Source organism: Malus domestica, chromosome 09, assembly GCF_042453785.1.
Source record: "Malus domestica chromosome 09, GDT2T_hap1".
Classification (NCBI taxonomy): domain Eukaryota; kingdom Viridiplantae; phylum Streptophyta; class Magnoliopsida; order Rosales; family Rosaceae; genus Malus; species Malus domestica.
Genome location: NC_091669.1, coordinates 3,998,269 through 4,022,076, shown reverse-complemented (window position 1 = coordinate 4,022,076; position 23,808 = coordinate 3,998,269). Strand labels below are relative to the sequence as shown.

General features: G+C 38.5%; 3 protein-coding genes across 4 annotated transcripts; all 3 read left to right on the top strand.

Annotated features, from left to right (window-relative positions):
* The first annotated feature begins 5,026 nt into the window (after positions 1 to 5,026).
* On the top strand, positions 5,027 to 9,415 carry LOC103429045 (cyclic nucleotide-gated ion channel 2-like). Its single transcript, XM_008367193.4, has 7 exons — positions 5,027 to 5,182; positions 5,286 to 5,931; positions 7,297 to 7,512; positions 7,607 to 7,929; positions 8,020 to 8,131; positions 8,353 to 8,676; positions 8,753 to 9,415. The coding sequence occupies exons 1-7, from the start codon at positions 5,154 to 5,156 to the stop codon at positions 9,239 to 9,241; spliced, it is 2,139 nt and encodes a 712-aa protein (XP_008365415.2). The 5' UTR covers positions 5,027 to 5,153; the 3' UTR covers positions 9,242 to 9,415.
* A 1,863-nt stretch (positions 9,416 to 11,278) lies between these two features.
* Positions 11,279 to 14,510, top strand: LOC114826916 (phosphatidylinositol 3,4,5-trisphosphate 3-phosphatase and protein-tyrosine-phosphatase PTEN1-like). 2 transcript variants are annotated; one of them, XM_029107843.2, is made up of 7 exons: positions 11,279 to 11,708; positions 11,923 to 12,238; positions 12,345 to 12,521; positions 12,677 to 12,790; positions 12,979 to 13,167; positions 13,267 to 13,605; positions 14,111 to 14,510. In XM_029107843.2, exons 2-7 carry the CDS (start codon positions 11,957 to 11,959, stop codon positions 14,249 to 14,251), a joined length of 1,242 nt encoding a protein of 413 aa, XP_028963676.1. In that variant the 5' UTR covers positions 11,279 to 11,708; positions 11,923 to 11,956; the 3' UTR covers positions 14,252 to 14,510. The 2 variants fall into 2 exon arrangements, with proteins under 2 accessions (XP_028963676.1, XP_028963677.1); XM_029107844.2 differs by having other exon boundaries at positions 11,568 to 11,708; positions 11,918 to 12,238.
* Positions 14,511 to 16,941: 2,431 nt separating this feature from the next.
* Positions 16,942 to 23,448, top strand: LOC114826915 (probable ubiquitin conjugation factor E4). Its single transcript, XM_029107842.2, has 16 exons — positions 16,942 to 18,160; positions 18,692 to 18,896; positions 19,100 to 19,251; positions 19,334 to 19,586; positions 19,754 to 19,906; positions 20,422 to 20,625; positions 20,729 to 20,841; positions 20,928 to 21,042; positions 21,162 to 21,251; positions 21,374 to 21,577; positions 21,671 to 21,766; positions 21,916 to 22,038; positions 22,445 to 22,537; positions 22,618 to 22,782; positions 22,859 to 22,948; positions 23,042 to 23,448. The coding sequence occupies exons 1-16, from the start codon at positions 17,319 to 17,321 to the stop codon at positions 23,219 to 23,221; spliced, it is 3,078 nt and encodes a 1,025-aa protein (XP_028963675.1). The 5' UTR covers positions 16,942 to 17,318; the 3' UTR covers positions 23,222 to 23,448.
* The last annotated feature ends 360 nt before the right edge of the window (positions 23,449 to 23,808 follow it).

Genomic DNA, 23,808 nt, shown 5'->3' with positions numbered 1-23,808 from the left:
TTGATGATAGATTTCCAATAAGATTTTTAATCAATCACGTCACGCCACGTGTCACAATCTGTTTACAATCTTTGAGGATAGATTCATGAACATGCGAGGCATGATTAGGTGTAGAGTGTAGAGGGGTGCTGTTCATGAAAACTTTTGGACTAACGTGCGCAACTCTGAATTTAGGACAATCTTTGACAATATTCCAACATTCTCATCGGTTGAATGATTTGTTTTTGCTTTTGGCATTATACCAAGCTTGTACTTGAAATGCGGAATAAGAAATAATTATTAAATCAAAGTAGGTAATGCAAATTTGGGTATAGTACAAACAAATAAATAATATATTGTTACCTGATCCGCTAAACTTTCCCTACTTCGAAGATTAGTACTAGCTTGTGCCAAGGTGTCTCTCCACATACTAAACGATTGGCTGAGTATTCTCCAACGATTGGACATCGATTCTTTAGTTCTTTTCCCACCAATTTTCTCAAGATAATTGGCATGAATAAGACTCCACATTTCTCGCAACTTCATCATATTACCCGTAATCGGATCATGAGTAACTTCAACCCAACTAGTACACAATGTAACATCTTCAAAAAGCGACCAATTCGTACCTGCATCATTAGTCATTTTGTTGGAAAAAAAAATTGGATTGAAACTTTGAGAGAAAGATAAGAATGTCGTTGAAACTAGTTGACAAAATATGAAATTGTGGTGTAAGGTAGAACATAATGAGAAGGTATTTATAGAAAAGTAAAATCAATTTTTTTTCTTCAAATTTTTATTAATTTTTTACATTTTTTATTTTTTTTATTCACATAATTAATCTCCGCCATTAGATTTAAAAAAAATTTGAATTCCAACACTTCAGATTAGTAAGATTTCATAATTTCAAACTTTTTAAAAAAAAATTTATAAAGCCGAACAACGTAGACCATTGATCTAAGATCCAACGACTGAAATTAATGACAGTTTGAATTTCTTTTTACCGTTGGAAATCCAACGGTCCACATAAAGTAACCGTTGAAATCCAATAGACGAGGAACTACCACGTGGCCTCCAACGGTAACATTGCCCAAGTATGCGCCACGGGCCCCAGTGTCTGAAACTGGTCGGGGACGCGCCCCCACGCGCGCTTGTAATGCACACGCCTAACTAAAAAAATATTAAAACTGGGCTGACGTCGCCCTGATGCTAGCATTGAATCATACCCACCTCGGGTTCTTAGGCCAACGATTCTCGCCGGGCCTCTTGCTCAAGTTCGCTCCTGCGCAATTGCCCGGATGGGCTATACGTGGTTGCTCGAGTTACTGCCCTTTGTTTTGGGGCTTGTCGTTGGGGCTACTCCACATGGTGGAGTTGCTCTTAGGGTAAAAACCTGGCGTCGGTTAAAAATGCCAGTAATACCGACATCATATATTATTTCCATCATCCGACACCACTTCTGCCCAATTCTGCGAGCAAAACTAGCAGGAAAATTCCTGCCCAAATATTTGATACCCTATCTAACACAAGTGGCCAATTACGTCAGATAAAACCAACATTACCCTATCCGACCAAGTTTGAAAATATTGAAAAAAGAAAAAACAAATACAGTCGAATAATAATGTCTTAGTGTCGGTTATATTCAACATTTACATTTTATGTTGGTTATAAGCGACAGTACTGTTGTGTCATCCGACATTATTTAAACAGGTTGTCAGAAATGTCTTATCCGACAATATATTGTAAAAAACTGCCACCAGTCTCCGAAACATTAAGCCACTTTCGTAGTAGTGCGAGACTATATTCAACAAATAAATTACATCATGAGCTTGGTTGATATAAATATTGATGATAGTAATACGTATCACAAGTGGTTACTTGAGGGAGTGATAGAAATTGTTGCTTTTCACATGTATATGCAACAAAAATTAGAGAAATTGTAACATTTTACATGATGTTTTAGGAGTCACTGCTGAACAGTGACCTAAGAGTGAACTAAACAAATATTAACAAATGTCATAGATATCACAAGTGATTGTTTGGATGTAGTGGTACAAGTTATTGTTTTTCATTTGGAAGTCATGAAATCATTTTTGAGGTCACCGAAAAGATTGACCGGCCGGTCACCTTAGTGCTTGTCGGCTGGTTGTCAGAATATTCATCAGCCGGTCGTCAGAAAAGTTGATAAGGTTGAGTGACAAACATGTAATTAAATTGAAATATAATAGTATTTATAAAAAATTTAGGTAAACTTTTTTATTAGTAAATAAATTAAAAATATGATAATGGTAATTAATCTGAAAAGCCCTTTGGTTCTTTGTCTTGAAACCTTACAAAGATTATCTAACAAAATACAGCAATATCACGTGACGATGCTCAAACCAGGTGCATGCATTGAAGGTCAAAAGAAATATTTAAATGCATAAGCTGTTTTGGTGTAATTTTGATATTTTATTCATGATAGTTTTTACCGTACAAAATAATCATTTTACACTTTTTATAAAAAGAAAACTAATGAAAAGGGCTTGAAAACTTTGAGTTCTAATGATAAGGACAAAATAAAGAGTAAAGTGAATAGTACTAGGATTGACTTTTTAGTGTAAAAATGTGGTTTTTCGTTAAAGTGAACAGTACCGGGTGTGCATGTTTTTTCTAAATATAAAATGTTTAAAGTTTAAATTTCAAAATATACTTTTTAGGGTAACGTTATTGTAGACCTTAAAAACTACCAAACCTACGTGGCGTGCAGGCCGAGTAATCTATAAGCTAACTACATCCTTCGGTTGAATGCGGGACGTGCCAACTCGTCGGCCGAGCTCGGCCGAGAAGTAAAATTTGTTGATGTTGCGTTGGGTGCGCGGCTGACTTTTGCGTCTCGCGATTATGACCGAGGAAGGAACACGTCTCGGCCTCTTGGGTTCTCGAACATGAAGATAAGGCTACTATTCTTACGAAGTTCACAAATCGTCACCGTCGGATTCGGTCACAGTGATGGTATTCGTCATAGTACACTTACGCCAAATCGACACCAAAGTGTAAGGGCACAAATACTCAAAGCGGATATATGTCTTAACAATAAACGTGATTCGGCCGTCGGAATGCCAAACTCTAAATCCCACTTGAGAGTATCAAATCATAAACTAACTCGGCATGCAATGTGCCGAGCCTAATAAACTGTAACACCTCACTTCGTCGAGAATGCTAATGAGATGACCTCGACCAATAAGGATTCGGAAATCCTTATCGACCGAGACTTGGATAGATAACCAGTCACCCTCGACGCAGTGCTATCTATGCTGACTGAAGATGCTGCGAGACTGGCTGGTTCTACGGTGACAGTGCTATCTATGCCGACTGAAGATATCACTGGTTGCTTTCACAGTGCTATTTATCCAAATTGAAGGTGTGTTGGCGAAAAAAGAAAAGGAAAAAGTCTCAAGGTTGTTGAGAGAATTTATGCAGGGCAATTGTGTGTTGAATTGAAGAGGGCATGAACGATGCACAAATTCTCCTATGTATAGCACCAGGCACTTTCTAGACCGAGTTAAAACCCTACTCGGATTAGGATTTCTTCTTCTCATCAAACACCATCTCGACCAATCCTATTTTCACTATGACTTTGAACCTAGTCCTTTATCAAATCGGATCCACTTCTATCCATATCTTGCCGAGACTCCTTATTGTGCCAGGATTCAATTACTCGTCTCACAGCATGACTTGACCAACCTAGGTTAGGAAGCCCATGAACTAAATGATCCACGGTAATCTTTCCGTAAGGCCTTCCGGGCCGAGAATCCATCTCGGCCAAACCAATATTTTGGGCTTAAACAATTATATAAACCATTTATTTAAATCATATTTTATAAATCATATGACATGAACGTTGATAATTAAATTATTACTTAAAAAAAAATGATATTATCTAAATTAAAGGGGCGGAGAAGTGGGATAAGCCTCATAATGAGCTAACAATAATGTAATTCAAATTTGTCTTTGCAAGAATCGAACTTAAGACATTTCACTAATAAGTGAAGAGGAATACCACTAGACCGGTAGTACTAAGTGACATAATTGAATTATTACTTTAATGTTGACTAACATGTTTATTTCCGACATATCACATGATTTGTAAATTTAGCTTCCCTCACATTACTCTATTTTTAAAATGCTAATACACCTCTCATTAAGAATGGTTAAATTATTGATTATGTTTCACACGAATAAACATTGATACTTTCTATTTCATCAGTTTTACCCGTGAAAGTGCAGTTTTTATTCTTAATGCAAAATTATATTTTAACAGAAGCTTAAGCCGTGTGGTGTCGTAATCTTTTCATGAGCTATGCAGTTTCGTGAAAAACGATCTATGTTAACCCCGAGAATTGTAGAAGTGCAGTAACTTATAATTGTTACTACAATGAGTACGTATGATAGGAGAAATAGGTTGGCCTACGGGCTGGTGGTCCTGTATATATCGGCGGTGACATGGATTGATCAGTCATGGACCCAAACTCGTTTGGAAAAGCAGTTAACCACGTTGCCTTTGCTCACCAATTCAACCTCCCCTCGCTTTCCCTTCCTCTTCATCTTCATATGCTAACTGACACAAAATATTATGACATAGAGTCCTACGTGGGGAAAAATCTTAAGGTTACACCACTTGACGAGAGGGCTGATACGATCAAAACTTTTTTTTTCATGTAAATTTTCATCGATAAGCTTATCTATATGAATTTTGATAATATCAACTTTATAAGTATATCGATGATCAATAACATATTGGATGGTAGAACATGCTGCATGATCACGTCCTGATCAGATGGTTGGTTTGACGATCCAATAAGATGGTGTCATGTCGTTTGTCACTTGTTACTTGAACTTTCATTGGCAAACATATCGAGATAATATATACAATTACATATATAAACACGTCAATAATTGATAAAATGTTGAACGGTCAGACATGTCACGTAATAAGAAGAGTTGCTAAAATGTTTCACCTCCATATATAGCGAGCTATAGCTGATCCCTTCCCTCTATACTCAATTATTTACTAGAATATCCCATCTATATATATGTGTGTGTATTATTGAGTCACTCTCACTGTCATCACTAGCTCTCCCAAACACTCTCTTCCTCTCTCCCATGGTTGCCTTCTCCTCCTTATCATCAACATGTCCTCCTCCCATTTCTCCCTCCCAAGGTTACTACCAATTCCCAATATTAATTACGTACTCCTTCCTGAATTAATTAATTAAATTATGTATAATTGCTTACGTGTGCATGGGTGTGCTGACATGCAACAGGTGGACCCGAGTTCTCCGGCGCCAGAACTCCCAGATCGACGACGCCGACAACAACCACAACTCCAACAACATCGAAGACATCATCAACGCCCCAATTATCAGCAACTCTGTCGAATGTTACGCCTGCACTCAGGTGGGGGTCCCAGCCTTCCATTCCACCAGCTGCGACGGCGCCCACCAGCCCCAGTGGGAGGCCTCCGCCGGCTCTTCCCTGATTCCCATCCAATCCCGCTCCGATCTCAAAAAAGGAATCTCCCGCCACCGCCCAGCCGGCCCCTTCGGCCCCGTCCTCGACCCCCGCAGCAAGCGCGTCCAGCGCTGGAACCGCGCGTTCCTCCTCGCACGTGGGATGGCGCTGGCCGTCGACCCGCTCTTCTTCTACGCCCTCTCTTTCGGAAGAAGCGGAACCCCTTGCCTCTACATGGACGGAGGGCTGGCAGCAATTGTCACCGTGCTCCGCACGAGCGTGGACGCCGTGCACCTGTGCCACCTGTGGTTGCAGTTCCGGCTGGCGTACGTATCGAGGGAGTCGCTGGTGGTCGGCTGCGGAAAGCTCGTGTGGGACCCACGTGCGATCTCCTACCACTACCTTCGATCTCTCAAAGGTTTCTGGTTCGACGCCTTCGTCATTCTCCCCGTTCCTCAGGTGAGTCCACAGGCTGGAGAAATTTTTCATCGAGATCGAAATACGAGTGGTACACCAATTGTGGAAAAGTTTAATTTTTGAATTATTAACTTTTTAGCACACATATCTCATCATTTGTTTAGTGACACATGATGAGATAAGTGTGCTAAAAAGTTAATAACTTAAAAAATTCTCGGGGAAAAAAAAAAAAATAAATAAAATTTTCCACCATTCATATTAAAACACATGATGCATTACTTGTATTCCCGTCACAACTAAAAATTTCTCCACTGGCTGGCTTTGATAGTCTTCAATCATCTCTTTTGTTTAATTACATAATTACCCATGAGTTCCTACCCCTGCCAATGTCTCCACATGAAAAAACTTGAGTAGGACGTGCTCTCATCTTACATCAAAGTTTTTCCCGCTTCAGATTCATATAATTATCCGAATTTTAAGAAACCAGCCTTTTTTTTAATCTTTCTAGTGTAACGGTCAAAGTAATATATGATAACGGGATATTTCAGTAAGTAATGCTAACATTCCTCGACATAAGCAATAAGTTATATAATAATTTAAGAACAATACATGACTACTCAAAGATGAGTAGAAATTTATACTCAAAATTCTTTGTATTTTAATCACAAAACTTTGTACTTATGATTAGAATCGTTTATACTATAAGGAGACTAACTTTTTAAATTAAATTTTATAAGCCATATGATATGGTCATTTGATGATTAAATTATTATTTAAGTGTTAATGAACGTACTCATATTAGTAACACACACTATAATTTTCAAATTTAATCTAAAAATTTAATCTACTTAACATTCCTCGACATAAGCAATAAGTTATATAATAATTTAAGAACAATACATGACTACTCAAAGATGAGTAGAAATTTATACTCAAAATTCTTTGTATTTTAATCACAGAGCTTTGTACTTATGATCAGAATCGTTTATACTATAAATCACATTGTAAAGATCATCTCTGCAAAAATTAAATTAAAACTAAGGTCGTTTAGTCAATCTATTGTAGCAAATACACAGACGGTTCGTAATGCTTTTACCAATACTGTTCATTTGGTTTTAAACAGTTTGATGACTAAACAACCATAATTTTAATTTATTTTTTACAGATACAATCTTTATAAGGTGATTTATAATATGAATGGTTCTGATTATAAACCCGAAGTTTTATAAATGGACAACGAACAATTTTGAGAAGTTTTGAATAGGAATTCCTACTCATCTTAGCCAAGTATTGTTCATAATTTAATTAGCCCCTAATAAAATCTGTTTGTGAGAAACTACAACTTTTGGGACCAAATTGCAGCTTTTTGGCTGAGAAAACAGTCTTCTGCCTCTTTTGTTTTTGCAGGCAGTATTTTGGCTGGTTCTTCCAAAATTGATCAAAGAAGAGAAGGTTAAGGTGATAATGACCATTCTCCTTTTAATTTTTTTGTTCCAATTCCTCCCAAAAGTCTACCACAGCATCTCCTTGATGAGAAGAATGCAAAAGGTCACAGGCTACATATTTGGCACCATTTGGTGGGGTTTTGGCCTCAACCTCATTGCCTACTTCATTGCTTCTCACGTACGTAAGATCATCAAATTACGCGCTTTAAAATTCAAAATCTGTATTAGGTATAGTTCTTGATGCTTAATTAATTTTTTTTTCGTGGTTTTAGGTTGCCGGGGGATGCTGGTATGTGCTCGCGATTCAGCGCGTAGCTTCGTGCCTAAGACAGCATTGTGACCAAAATGTCAATTGTAATCTCTCTCTGTCTTGCTCGGACGAAGTTTGCTACGAGTTTTTGTTACCGGCCGCCACGATTGGCAACCCTTGTGGAGGGAACACGACAACAAGCGTGATGAGAAAGCCACCACTCTGCTTGGATGTAAATGGCACATTCAACTATGGAATCTATCAGTGGGCTCTTCCTGTCATATCTAGCAACTCCCTTGCTATTAAGATTCTCTATCCCATATTCTGGGGCCTAATGACTCTCGGGTACCTTGTTAAGCAAGTAATCTTCACGATTAACTAGTAAAAATGAGAATAATAGACAATTTATAAAATTAATTGTATGCTCTATTGCAGCACATTTGGGAATGATCTTGAACCTACAAGTCACTGGTTAGAAGTGATTTTCAGCATATGCATTGTGCTTAGTGGGTTGCTGCTCTTCACTTTGTTGATTGGAAACATTCAGGTGACTTTTTCACATACATAAGAATGTACATTTTGCTTTTGGGTTTCTGAGTTTTTTTTCTTTCTTTTTTCGGCCAAGTGATCTGACTATGAGTAGACTTGAGCGTAGCCAAATTAAATAGGGCAGTGTGCCCTCGTAGTTTAAATTTGATTAGAATATCTGCTTGAATAAAAATGGAAACAATCGATCTGACTATGCGTACCTTACAATACTTGATGCAGGTATTTCTCCACGCCGTTATGGCAAAGAAAAGGAAGATGCAGTTGAGGTGCAGAGACATGGAATGGTGGATGAAGCGGAGGCAGTTGCCGTCTGGATTGAGACGACGAGTACGCCATTACGAAAGGCATAGATGGGTGACAATGGGGGGAGAAGATGAGATGGATTTGATCAAAGACTTGCCGGAAGGGCTCCGAAGGGAGATTAAGCGCCATTTATGCTTAGACCTCATAAAAAAGGTTCCCCTGTTCCACAACTTGGATGATCTTATTCTTGACAATATGTGTGATAGGGTTAGGCCACTGGTCTTCTCCAAAGATGAAAAGGTAACAAATTGATCATCTGCAAAGTGATTTAATTACTCTATGATCACATGATTTACATCGCAATTAATTTAAGCAGATAATTAGAGAAGGAGATCCTGTGCCGAAGATGCTATTTATCGTACGAGGGCGCATTAAGCGCACCCAAGGCCTAAGCAAAGGCATGGTGGGAACCAATGTGCTTGAACCGGGAGGGTTTTTTGGCGATGAGCTGCTCTCCTGGTGCCTTCGCCGGCCATTCATGGACCGCCTTCCAGCCTCATCCGCGACATTCACCTGCATTGAATCAACAGAAGCATTTGGCCTCAATGCAGGCGATCTGAGATACATGACGGATCACTTCCGCTACAAATTTGCCAACGAAAGGCTTAAGCGAACGGCGAGATACTACTCTTCAAATTGGAGAACATGGGCAGCGGTGAATATACAATTCGCTTGGCGCCGGTACAGGTTGAGGACTAATGGAGGTCCCGTGATTCCTGTGATTCCAAATGGAAGCTCTGAGAGGAAGCTGTTGCAGTATGCTGCAATGTTCTTGTCGCTTAGGCCACATGATCACCTTGAGTAATAGCACTCTATTACTGCTCAATAAAATCTTGTTTGTGTGGTCTTCAGATCATGTTCTAATCCACTTTCCCTAATTAACACATCAATCAAAGAAATGGTCTGAAAATGTAGGTAAATGTGGCATTAGTGTATGTAGAAACATTGTTCTATGCTAATATCATCTTCATTACTATTACTTTCAAGAGAATTAAGATATTCTTAACTATTTCAATTTATGAGGAGAGATTTTGAACTCGAGTGTAAGTGGGTAGACACACTATCATGGATAACTGACCTAACACACGACAATATTAGCTCTACAAATAAAGGGCATTGTCTAAATCACACATTAATCTCATCTAATTAAATATTAAATCTTCATTAAGGCTAATTGGTATGGACAATCATATCTATAGTCGAATTATGTATAAAAGAATACCCACGATATTTCTACATGTTAAAAAAGCATTTTTATGTTTTATTTTTCTCTTTTAAAAAGATGACCAGCTAGTTGCTTCATCACAACAATCCATTCTTTCGGGAATCGGGAAAACTCATAGAGATATTTCAGCATCCTCTTGCCACATCTGTGATTCACCAGCGTCAAGAATTGAACCTAGGATGTGCAGTATGAAATTCTTCCCTACTACTAAGCCATCCCGTGATGGTTGGGTTTCTATGTGAATTACCTCAATTCTTCAGATCTTTACACATCCTCTTACATATGACACAACGAATTTTTTTTAAATCAAATGCGATGAAAATTTAAATGAGTGACTTGAAGCACAGTACCCGTTGGTCTTCATAGGTAGGAAGGAACCATCCACTTATCTACAATACTGGATCTTGTGATTACAACTAAGCGACACCGCCATCGTCTTTTTTCTGCTCCGTTCAGGCTTCACTAGTGTCGCTTGATATTTGTACGGCGTGATGTCATTTACCTCAGCGATAAGTAAACCATTGCATCTTGCATGTCGTTTACTAGACAATAGACGTTGTCATGTCGCCGGAGGCGAAGACAGAGAATAGCATAACAGCTTACATATCGCATCACGTATGTTGCTTAGCTGTTTTGGAGGTCGAGGAAAAAGACGACACATGCAACTTCCCCCTTTCTTCTCTAGAAAACAACACAATTTACTATTGATTTTATTTTCGATTTATGGTCAAATTATCCAACCAAAAAGAAAAGACTTTACAGTGAAATTGCTTATTTCTAATGAATTTTATGGTTGTTTTATTGCAGTGGCAGAAAGTAATGACGCCTATGCATCATGGTGTAGGTTCGGATTCTCATCATCCTCCTTCGTTGCAACAGTTTACTTTAGAGGTTCTTCTGAATTTGTTTGCCACTTTGAATAATTTAATGGGTAAATTACACTTTACTACCCTAATTTAATTTACCAATATATTTTTCATCTTCCAATTTTTATTGTTTTATTTGCTGCCGACCCATAAATAGATGAGTTTCCCTAATAACTAAAGAGTTTATGGTGTGCTTAATGTGGCTTTTCTAGACAAATATTGATGAATGAATTAATATACCTATATTGCGAGTCGATGCAAATTTGCAAGTTTTAGAGAACTTTAATGAAAAGTTCCCGGTACTGTTTACTTTAACGAAAAACCATATTTTTACATTAAAAAGTCAATCATGGTACTATTCACTCTACCCTTTATTTTGTTCTTATCGTTAAAACTCAAAGTTTTCAAGCCCTTTTCATTATTTCTCCTCTATAACAATTGCTATAACATCTAGTAGGGCAAACCCATCCTTGATTCCAACTACACAACTAAGTATTTTCAAATGTACTAAGTTTGTGTACATTTGAAGATGCTTGGTCTTATATTTAAAGCTAGATTATTCAAATTGAAAATCTTTTAATTGCAGTCACATACAAAAATTTCTCTGTTTCCCCTAAGACACAAGATTGTGTTGGATCTCTATTGAACTGTATATCACAACTTATTTGAATAGTGATATCAGATTTGCATGTGTTCTCACAATTGTTTTTTTCCAGGGTTTTTATCACGATCGGTCATGTAATATTTTATTAGGGTTGATTAGCTCAGCCAATCCCAACGGTCATAATTAAAAAAGCTTTCTTCTGTCCCAAGGCAGATAAATACCCTAAGTTCTCGCCCAATTTTGCTTCCCTATTTTTGATTTTTTGCCGCAACAATTTTGGTCCAAATTTGGGGTTGAGATTGTTGTGCCCTCCAAATTTGGCTTAAGCTTCCCAATTCCGATCAGCTTTCTCTTTTCTTCTCTCTCAACCAACGAAAAATGGAGGTCACATTCGTCATGACCTCCCGGCCACCCTAACCTCCCACATATTTTTTTCCTTTTTCCAAAGCTCATTCTAGGGTTCTTCCCCAAACCTTTTCAATTTGGGGTTTTTTTACTTTTTTTGCCCTAGAATTTGCTTCAACACATCAAGTTCCTTTCACCCAATTCATCATAAACTTCATGTTCAGCTCTGCAGGTACATTTTCTTTCTCAGAAATGCTATATGCACGATATTTTTATATCACATTGCTGATAAGGGAGGTTGTCCCCATGACTGACATGTATAAGAGAAGTGAATAAATGTGACGCGAATAACGTGTGTGTGTTTAAGCATGAATGTAATTTTTCAGATATTTATGATTGTTAATTTTGTTTAGTAGTTGTTGATGAATGGTGTTTTCTTAGGTTAGGTACCATAACATTCACATTTATATCAGCCAAAAGATGGGGTTGAAGTTTTCAAGGCAAGTGCCGGCTGGGAAGTTTGAAAGCTTGACCATACAACACAAAGTGATCAATTGTCTGAGTAAAAGTCTTTACATCCGTAACTTGGTGTCGAAGCAACGGAGGCGAATGCTTGTTGCTGGTTATGATCTCGACATGACTTACATTACGGATCGCATTTTGGCAATGTCATTCCCTTCAGAACGAATGCGGGCAATGTATCGTAATCCTCTTTGGCAGGTCAAGTCTGTGCTTGATATGAGACATCAAGATCATTACAAGGTACTGCAGCTCCTTAATCCAATTAGTTCCTTCTTAAATTATTCCTCTAATTTTGATTCCTTTTTATATATACATTCTTTTTGTTAATAGGGTAGTATTTTTTCAGATCTATAACCTTTGCATCGAAGAAAGTTATGACCCGTCTCATTTTCATGGTCGTGTGGAGAGGTTTCCTTTTGATGACAATCATGTTCCACATCTAGAAATGATCAAGCTCTTCTGTGAAAATGTTGATTCATGGCTATCACAGGATCCGAAAAACATTGCCGTTATACACTGCATGGTAGGTAGGCATAAATAGCAAGCTATTTCTTAAGCAAACATTGTTGTTTGCTTAATTATCTGAATCCAAATATAAAACATTGATTAAGCTAAATTTACACCGTTGAGGATGCATTATAACGTTTGTGTTTTTTGATCGCTGCTGTTTTGATGCAGGCAGGCAAAGGTAGAACGGGTTTAATGGTATGTGCTTACCTAGTCTACTGTGGGATGCCAGCAGAGGAAGCTCTTCTGTTGTATGCTCAAAGGCGGACCATCAATAATGAAGGAGTAAGTCATATTACGTCTAATACAAACGATTCCAAAAGAATGTTAGTATATCATAATCTGTATGAACAAAAAATTGAGCTTATGTATTGCTTTCAATTTCCAATCAAGTCAATTGAAAACTCTTCTAAGAAGGGCATAAAACAGCTTACACTAACAAACACGTTGTCATTGGTATCTGATCGAAACAGGTCTCAATACCAAGTCAACGCCGTTATGTAGGATACTGGTCGAACTGTCTCTCTTTACCTCACGGAGTTGAAGATGCACCACCTGATGTGAACTTGCCTCAGCAATGTAGCAGAGAATTGAGGAGAATCCGATTTTATGACACGGTTAACATCGAGAAAATCTTTTTTGTGGTGTCGGAGCTGCAAGAGGTTTGCCTTTTTTGTACATTCTGATAATCTAGAACATTGATCAATTACCATATCCTTATAAGTCAACTAATAAGAATTTCTTGAACCTTGTGTTAACAGATTTCCGGCCAGGTTTATCGTCTGTCACTTGAAGTTTCTAGGAGTTCCTGCAAACAAATCCAGAAAGGATGTCAGAGGACGAGTAGTCCACGATACTATCTCTCATTCGTCGAAGGCGATGAGGAAGATAAGAAATCAGAATCGGATGAGCCTCATGTTGTAGTCCAAATGGATACAGAAAGCTCGGCACTTTACCAGAAGGCCTGTCTTGAATATTACTTCGATAAGCCTGTGCAGGTAACTGGAGATGTGCGAGTCATTTTCTATCAAAAAATGTATGGAAGTCGCCTCTTCTATGCTTGCTTCAACACGGCTTTCATCAGGAACAGCTTGCTACAGGTCTTGACCTACTTTCTCTTTCCAGCACTTTATCAACGGTCCACTGAAAATGCTTCTATACAAAGCACTTATGGGCACGATGAAAATTTTAGGCCTTGTTTGGGATTACTTCTAGAGAGGTCAAAAGCATTTCCAAACAACCAGAAGGGCATTTAGTGATGTATGGCAGACAAAGTTTAGGAGTGCTTACGGGTTACGGAAGCATATGTAGTGCTTCCTGGGAGAAACATTGCTCAACTATTTCTTGAAAAAGTGCTATCAAATGTATTTTCAGGAAGTATTTGAATTTTTCTTAAAAATTTTGCTGAAAGTGATTATGGGTCAATTTTGCGTTATTGAGCATTAATGCTTCCAAGCGCTTTCACAACCCATAAACACCCAACCTTTTTCTGCTAAACATCGTCAGGAATATAATTATAGCCATTCTAACAGCACTTCCAAACAGGCTCTCCCACAGTTAAAAATTTGATTCATGTTGATGTGTTGGTGTTTTGAATGGTTGCAGCTCACTGTTCGGGATTTGGATAAAGTTGGAAAAAAAGGAAGATCGGTATGCGGCCCTGCCTTCTGCTTAGAGCTACTATTTGGTCCTGTCAATGCAAGACCCTCATTCACAACTCCATTGGATCATCATGAATTGCTGTAAAGTCTTAACCTGGAATTGTTCAAGGAGATTAAACGGGCGGTTTATGACTCCTATTGATCAAATGAATTTTGCCTCTGTAATTTTGTCGACACAAATTGCTCGACATGATAAACCCTGCAGTTTTGCAACTATAACAGTATATGTATACAAAATCACGTTCCTCCTGCATCCTTGCCATCTGATTTTTCACCGGCAGAAAGCAGTTGCGATTTGAAAGAGCAAGTTTTGAATCATAGTACGATCCAGAGCCCTTTGCAGATGTTGATGTCTTATTTACCTTGAAATTTTGATGATTCATTGCGATTCTTTTGTACTACGTATCCCATCTCCGAAGACCTATATATAATGAACTTGCTGATTACGACCGTTAGAGAAGTATTGCTCGAGTTTTTCCTCGACGAATGCCCTGCGGTTTACTTCCTAAGATGGATCCAAACCACGATTATAGTGGTGCACTACTTCGACCACCATGGCCTCCATGCACTCTCCTCCACCCAAGTAGGTTTTACGGAATGGACTGATGACCATGACCTCGAGCATGTTGAATGTTCGTAAGGCAAATGGCAAACCCTATCTCGTATGCATTCCCTTGGAAGCCTTGGATCTTAACTTTGTTCAAGTGATCATCTGTGAATCCAGAAAGATCCCTTATCTCTCGTCGATTGTAACGAATCAGTTCGAACCTTGGTCCATGTACCTGCAACAGCGTCAAAGAGATCTCTTCAAGTCAAAATTTCGGGGGTGCCCTTAATATATTGGGGGTCTCACAGCGATCAAGACCTTAATCTCTAACCGTTGTTACGAGTTCTTACAAACTAGGTGTAAAATTGAGAGAATTCAGAACGCGCGTAAGATCAATGTCTACATGCATACGTGTTCTGAAGCAAAAGAAATCCAAGTCCAAGTCAGTTTCTAAATGTTGGTACGCTCTGGGGTACTACCTGCAAATGATATGAACGTATAGAGGTTAAAGAATATGCAGACATTAGTTGTCATGCTTTTTGATGAGTTTTTTTTTTTTTTTTTTTTTTTTTTTAAAGTTGAAAATATGCATGATTGTTTTCTATTACAGAACTGGATCCCCTCCTGACCCAATAAAACTGAGCCTACTGAGCAAGGGATTCGGGTCGTTAAAATTTGATTCAACGGCTACAAATAGGAGCCCTCTAAAAGTTATAATAATTGTAGCCGTTCGATCAAATTTCCACGAACCGGATCATTTGCTCAGCAAACTTAGTATATTTGGGTCCAGAGGGGATCCGGTTCCTTCTATTACTAAGATAAAACACCATCTTTATTATTTATTTATTATTAAAAGGATCTACTTTTTTTTTTTTGGTAGTATGATATTTCAATTTTTTTCCTTTTAACCGTAAATAAGTTGAATAATAAAGAACCACCACGAGGTGGGCTCAATGATTGATGATGAATTTCATGCCAGTATTCCACGCAATATGTCCTGGTTTGATTTATGAGGTTTGTGAATCGCACAAGGATGACCAAAGGCTGTGCGAGTCTTCTCGCCCTTCGAAAAAATGGACTGCTGTGATGAAGGTACAAATTTAGGATTTAAAGCTTGAGTGGACTGAACTTTCAAGACAACTATCAATATCCATATCAAAGTACAAAAATTTACTTCCTTGCTAAGAGAAAACTGTGAAAACCGAGAATTTGTAATTTACTTAATGACTTTTATCCTCCATTATTTCAAATTAAGTATTATTCCTTAACTTTAACATAAGGTTTGTGTTGAGAAAATTTGAATGTTGTGAAATGTAGAAAAATAAAAGGCTGAAGTCTAAAACAAGTGTTATTCTTATCGTATTTTATATACCACATATGTATCAGATCTTATCTTTAATAGATATGGGACCCACATATAATGTGGATGTACCTCTATTAAAAATATGGTACAAATGTAGTATTAAAAAAATGAGATAAGTGTAACATTACTCAAATTCTAGTGTAACATTATTCGAATTCCAGTGTTTTGGGGTAAGAGATGTAAGAGAAGTGGACTTAAGAGGTGGAGAGAGTGCCGCTTCGTACTACAGTCTAGAAGTATTCCTCTTCACTTATAAGTGAGAGGTCTTAGGTTCGATTCGCCAAAGGCGGATTTGAATCATATTAGTATGATTGGCTCAATGTGAGGCTTGGCTTACTTCCTTATCCTCATTAGTGTACATAATATCGTTTGTTTAAAAAAAAAAAAGTTAAAGAGAGTCAAAGGGCTGAAAAGAGAGAACAAAAGCTCATGGGGATGGGTTGAGTAGTAATAATAATATTTTGGTCTAATTGGGTTGGGCTAGAGAAAATGGGTTGGGCTACAATGAATAATAATACCCTTAATTGGTCTGATATTTCTGTTGGGCTATAGCCCACCTCAGCCAAGCCTCCGCCCATCCCAGTATTTACCACAAACTCTTTCTCCCATAACCACTCTACTTGTTGAATTCATTCGATTCGATAATTGAAAAAATTGAGAATAATTTATAATAATTGATAAGTAAAAATAGATATGTGAATACCAGTACCTATATGCGACTACGCTAATGATCGTTAATCATCATTAATAGTAATTATAGTACTAATCCAATTATTATCGAATATAAGTTGGAAAGTTGGATTCATTAATAGAATCCAAACTCCTAATCTTCTCATAAATGGGTTTTGAATTGGACCAAGCCGGTACCGTGCTAAAGAGAGAGAGAGGGGGAGAGGAAAAAAAAAAAAAAAAAAAAAAAAACCGTCAGGATCGGACCGGACACCGGAGTGAACCGGGGCCGTTTGGGGAGCCATTCCTACTTTTCTCCCAAGTTCTTCTCCACCGAGTCCTCGTCTATTGTTCTACTGAGTCTCACACACCATCAAGGAAACCTCTGCGTCGTTGTTTTTGCTCTCTCTCTCTCTCTCTACAATGGCGACGGCTCACTAAAACACCCACCTTCCACCATCCACCATCGCAATCAACCCAAAATCCAACCACCCATCTGTTTGTTTCTCGGGAAAATCCCATTACTGATTACTGAGGGGGAAAATCCCATTACTGAGAGCCCAGATTCCATTTATGGCGACCCCGAAACGCCAGCGGTCCCGGGAGGAGTTGGAGGACATAGTCCTCCGCAAAATCTTTCTCGTATCGCTGACCGGTCCATCGGACTCCGATTCCCGAGTCGTTTACTTGGAGATGACTGCGGCAGAGATTCTCAGCGAGGGGAAGGAGTTGAGGCTCAGTTGCGACCTCATGGAATCGATTCTAATCGATCGGCTATCCGGCAGCTTCCCCGCTGCTGAACTGCCGTTCCAGTACCTGATCGGGTGTTACAAACGCGCCTACGACGAGGGTAAGAAAATTGCTTCCATGAAAGATAGGAACTTGAAGTCGGAATTGGAATCCGTGGTTAGGCAAGCGAAGAAGCTTTCGGTTTCGTATTGTAGGATTCATTTGGGGAATCCCGAATCGTTCCCCAACCCGAATTTCGATTCGAACAAGCCGAATGCCTCGCCTTTATTGCCATTGATCTTCTCAGAGGGTGGCGGTTCAGCTGATGGGTTTGGAGGAAGTGGGAGTAGTGGGGGAATTCAGTGCCCACCTGGGTTTTTGGAGGAGTTCTTCACCGACTCCGATTTCGATAGCTTGGACCCAATTTTGAAGGGATTGTATGAGGAGCTTAGAGAGATTGTGCTTAAGGTTTCGGCCCTCGGAAACTTCCAGCAGCCACTGAGGGCTCTGTATTTTTTGGTTAAGTTGCCGGTTGGTGCAAGGTCACTTGTGAATCACCCGTGGTGGATTCCAAAAGGGGTGTACTTGAATGGGCGTGTGATTGAGAGGACTAGCATTTTGGGTCCTTTTTTTCATGTCAGTGCTCTGCCTGATCATCCTATTTTCAAGAGCCAGCCTGATGTTGGGTGAGTGAACTATTTTTGTGTTTCTTGTTTGCTTGTTTGCCAATGATGCTTGTACTTTTCAGGTTGCGATTATTTGCATTTGTTGTTGACATGGTCTTCTTGTTATGTTATTTCCTTTGGTTTGTGGTACTGGTATAGAATAAAATCTTGTATGTTGTGTTGTTTTCAGTTTCTAGACTGTAGAAGACTAAAGCTAAGCTACAGTTAACTGAAACTTGTGTATCTGTATGGCTTGGTGAAACTTACCTTTCTTCTTTTCAAGAGAAAAACAAAAATTATAGGTTTCAATTCAGTTTGCTTGGTTACCATATCGCCTTCTCAAATTCGGAAACTTATAAATCTTGAGTCGACTAAAAGAAACTGAACCATGCATGAAACTGGTAGATAAATGTGCATGTAGTTTTAACGGCCATTGCATTCTGTGCTCTCTTTCTATTCGGGTTAGTAGTCAACTTTCTTTCTCTTTAATGTTTAGAAGGAAAAAGGGGCTTCTTATTAATGCATTGTTTCTCTCTTGAACGATAACACCAGGCAGCAGTGCTTTTCAGAAGCTTCAACTCGTAGACCAGCTGATCTGCTATCTTCATTTGCCACAATTAAGACAGTCATGAATAACTTATATGATGGCCTTACTGAAGTTCTTCTCTTACTACTGAAAAATGCTGACACCCGTGAGAATGTTCTTGAGTATCTTGCAGAGGTGATCAACAAAAACTCATCAAGGGCTCAGATTCAGGTATTGTCTTTGATCGTTTGAGATGCAAACAATGATGTTATTTTGTGAAGGATTGTAATCTTGGCCAGTAAAACTGCCAGACACAATTATTTAGTTTGACCTTAACTGAAGCCTTTTTCTTTTGATAATTCGTGTCAACTTTGGTAAGGAATGTTTGGATTCTTAACTTATGAACATCCAGTAATTTGTTACTATGGTCACAGGTAGATCCTCTTTCATGTGCAAGTTCAGGCATGTTTGTCAATCTCAGTGCTGTCATGCTTCGGCTTTGTGAGCCGTTTTTAGATGCAAATTTAACAAAAAGAGACAAAATTGATCCAAAATATGTATTCTACAGTAACCGTTTGGAGTTAAGGTGAGGATTTTTTTTTTATTAGTGGACATAAATTTCCTTCTTGAGTTCCGCATGCTAACCATTCTTTCTTGACCTACATTAGAGGTTTGACTGCTTTACATGCATCGTCTGAAGAAGTTACTGAATGGATTAATAAAGCTAGTATGGGGAATACTGATGGTGAAACTCGCCTTTTACAATCTCAAGAAGCCACCAGTTCCGGAAATAGTGTCAACGTGAAGCCAAATAGTGAAAAAGCTAAATATTCATTTATTTGCGAATGCTTCTTCATGACTGCAAGGGTGCTCAATCTGGGATTGTTGAAAGCATTTTCTGACTTTAAACATTTAGTACAGGTAACTGGGGTGTCCCTTGTTGGAAGACGTGAAATACCACATGGTGATAAGCAACTGCTTATTGCTTGTTATTTCATGATTTAAGAAATTCATATACTTCATGAACTGTATATTGTTATATGTAATTGATGGGTGGAACATTTATATTTGAAAAATACTCAATCCAGGACATTTCAAGGTCTGAAGATACTCTCACCACACTTAAAGCCATGCAAGGCCAGACATCTTCTCCACAATTGGAGATAGATATAGCTCGCCTTGAGAAGGAAATAGAGTCATATTCGCAGGAAAAGCTTTCTTATGAAGCTCAGATATTAAGGGTATGTCCGAACTCTTTGTGTGCACACGTTTGTGTGGTTATTTGCATTTGTGGGGTCATACATATTTTTAAATAGTTCTTATGAGGTTGGTATCCTAGCCTATTAGGTTTGAGCTTGTCTCTATTTTCATATGGGTGTTGAGGGGCGTACTAAGTTGCTAGTCATATTGAAGTTGAATGATGTGTTGGGTGGCCATTCTAGTCTATGGCATCTGCATCATCTTTGTAGGAAGTCTGTCTATCCATTCTAAGGTTATGATGTTTTTAAGTTTTTAACCATTCTTCCTTCAATGAAGGATGAAAAAAAAAATGCTTCATTTAGAAAATCTAACATACGTGTTTGTAATCTAATGTGTATGCTGGTTAGTACTGTTTACCGTTTCGTAGCCCTATTTTACAATGCTTACTGTTGCTGCTCTTCACTGGTTCACTTCTTTTCTTATAGTTGCCTTCCCTGGGGTTCTTGTTTGGAGCCACTACTTGTCCTTATATTTGTTTTTTTTTTCTCCCTTTCAGGATCCGACAGTTATACAGAGTGCTCTTACTTTCTATCGTTTGATGGTGGTGTGGCTAGTTCGCTTGGTTGGTGGGTTTAAAATGCCCCTGCCATCAACTAGCCCTACGGAGTTTGCTTCTATGCCAGAGCATTTTGTGGAAGATGCCATGGAGTTGCTTATATTTGCTTCCCGGATTCCAAAAGCCTTGGATGGGGTTTTGTTGGTAGAATTTTTATTGAAGACATTTATCATAATTTTTTCTCTTCATACCTCCTGTTGTCTTATCTTCATGTATTATTAATTTATTTTTTATTTTTGCTTTGCAGGATGATTTTATGAACTTCATTATAATGTTTATGGCCAGCCCAGAATATATCAGGAACCCTTACCTAAGAGCAAAGATGGTTGAAGTCCTAAACTGCTGGATGCCCCGTGGAAGGTGGTTTAACGTCTCCATTTTATCTCACATCCTTTGATTTGATGATGAAAATTGGGCACTTATAGAATTTTGCCTTGCGTCTACAGCGGATCATCTATTACAGCGACCCTATTTGAAGGGCACCAACTATCTCTTGAGTATCTTGTGAGGAATCTCTTGAAGCTATATGTTGACATCGAGTTCACTGGTTCTCACACACAGGTGTGTGCTCTTATGTTCATGTGTGCGAGATATTGAAGGAGGTTCATATAAATACATTTTGTTTTGCATTCTCAATTATCTTCTTGTTCATTGGTGTGTTTGTTTTTCCAATTGTGCAGTTCTATGACAAGTTTAATATTCGCCACAATATTGCTGAACTTCTTGAATATCTGTGGCATGTCCCTAGTCATCGAAATGCTTGGAAACAGGTAGAGTAGTTTAATGGAAGGACTTGTTTGAAATTTCTGTCATTATTCTAAGTTCTCTAAATTCTGCTTTCTGGTTTTTACGGCATGTGCCCTTAACTGCAATAACTTATATATTGTTCCAGATTGCAAAGGAAGAGGAGAAGGGTGTTTACTTGAATTTCTTAAACTTCTTGATCAATGATAGCATCTATCTTCTGGATGAAAGTCTTAACAAAATTCTTGAACACAAAGAACTGGAAGCTGAGATGTCAAACACTGCAGAGTGGGAGCGCAGACCTGCTCAAGAAAGGCAGGAGAGAACACGCCTCTTCCAGTCTCAAGAGAATGTCTGTTTCATCTTCCCTCCACTAAAATAAAAACCATGATAGTTTTCTTCTGGAAGTAAGAGTACCTAACCCAATGAATACATTTCTTAACAGATTATCCGAATAGATATGAAGTTAGCAAATGAAGACGTTAGTATGATGGCATTTACTACAGAACAAATTACAGCTCCTTTCCTACTTCCTGAGATGGTATAAACATCTCTTTTAATCTCTCTCACTCGCACACATTCCTAAAGATGCATGCTTATTGCTCTGAAATGAAAGTTTGGTTGCTAAATCAATAAGCAGCTTCCTCGAGGTTTATCTTATTAGTCTTTCAAATTTGAATTTCTTTCCAGGTTGAAAGGGTGGCCAGCATGCTCAATTACTTTTTGTTGCAATTAGTAGGCCCTCAAAGAAAATCTCTTAGCTTGAAAGACCCTGAGAAGTATGAATTCCGTCCAAAGCAATTGCTTAAGCAGGTTGGCATACGATTTTCGAACTTATGTGCTTTTTGCTTGGCGGAAGGCATGCAGCTGAAATTATATATGTATGTATATGGTTATTTCGTATGACTGAATCTAAATCTGCCTGTTAGTAAAGAACACTCAGTTGAACATGGCTCATAGTTTCACAGCTTAGCTGACCCTGACCATCCATTTGGTCGAACAAAGGGCCTGCTTCATTACTATTAACTTCAATTGGAACGGGGCCTAAAGTTATGATGACAGTTATGAGTATTGTGAAATTTCTAAGATTGTGCTAGCATTTCTAGCCTATGCAATCATGCACATTTTTTAGCGTCTGATTTGTTGTTGGCAGAGACCTTTGCATTTGTTTGATTGAAGAACACCGAGCCTGACTACCTTTTTTTTATTTTGTTCGAAGATTGTATACATATATGTTCATTTGGCAAAGGGTGATTCAGAAAATATATTTCCAGCTGCCATCTCAAAGGATGGTCGTTCGTACAATGAGCAGGTAATTCAGATTAGTCGGCTTTAACTTCCATCATTATGTTTGGCTGGGATGTTGCCTGACACAGTTGTACATCGCTCCAGTTATTTAGTGCTGCAGCAGATGTCCTAAGGAAAATTGGTGAAGATGGGAGGATCATACAAGAGTTTATTGAGCTAGGTGCGAAAGCCAAGGTTGCTGCTTCGGAGGCCATGGACATTGAAGCTATTCTTGGGGACATACCAGATGAATTCCTCGATCCAATTCAGGTACATTTTTGTGTTTGTGGTTCAGAAGATATGTTGGAGCCGGCTTTTTTATTTACATGTATTTTCTTTCTTGCAGTACACTTTAATGAAGGATCCAGTTATCTTACCTTCTTCAAGAATCACAGTAGACCGACCCGTCATTCAAAGGCATCTTCTTAGTGATAGTGTACGTCATCAGTCTTTATGTGATAACATATTCCGCAATCTTATGAAATGTATCTCCTATCGTGCTAATTTATCGTTTGCGTGTGATTTGCAGTCTGATCCGTTCAACCGATCCCATCTTACTGCGGACATGCTGATACCGGACAATGAGTTAAAGGCAAGGATACAAGAGTTCATTAGGTCCCAAGAATCGAAGAAGCGCGGGGAAGACTTGAGCACGCAGAGCTCCAAGGCAACGATACAAACTACAACTAGTGAAATGCTAATTGATTAGGACGTTGTTAATAGGATGATTACGATTTATAGCCTTTGGAAAGTAACAGCGGAGAAATTCGTCTGAAAGGTTATTGCAACTATAAATCTTTTAGCTTGTGATTAGTATATTTTCTAGTAGATAAACGATTACTGATCTTGAAAGGTGAGGGTTGTAAAGTGTAATTTCATTTTCATTAATTGTTGGACTTATGAAATCAGTTGGAATAAACTCAGTGGTCTTAAATATGTTTGTGACAGCTGAAAACCTTAGCTTAATTTTTGACTGTTGTGGTGAAACGGCCGGCCACCGGTGGGAAGTAGAGACGGCCTTCCCTGTAGGTCATGTAACTCGCACTGGGAATATATGCACGGTGGTGGTGGCACTAAATTTGTTTTCCTTAAGAGAAGGGAGCTCAATCACAAGCAGCCGCCAACGAAACCCAAGCCTTAGATTTAAGAATGATGAAGACCATGATTGTGACCTCAGATGATCTCACAGGTTGTTCAATTTTCTTTAGCAAATTACAAGTTTAAAACCCCAAAATATAAATTATTATTGGCTAAAAGATTACAGGGAGAAATTTGGTTATGACATTCTTCTTATAT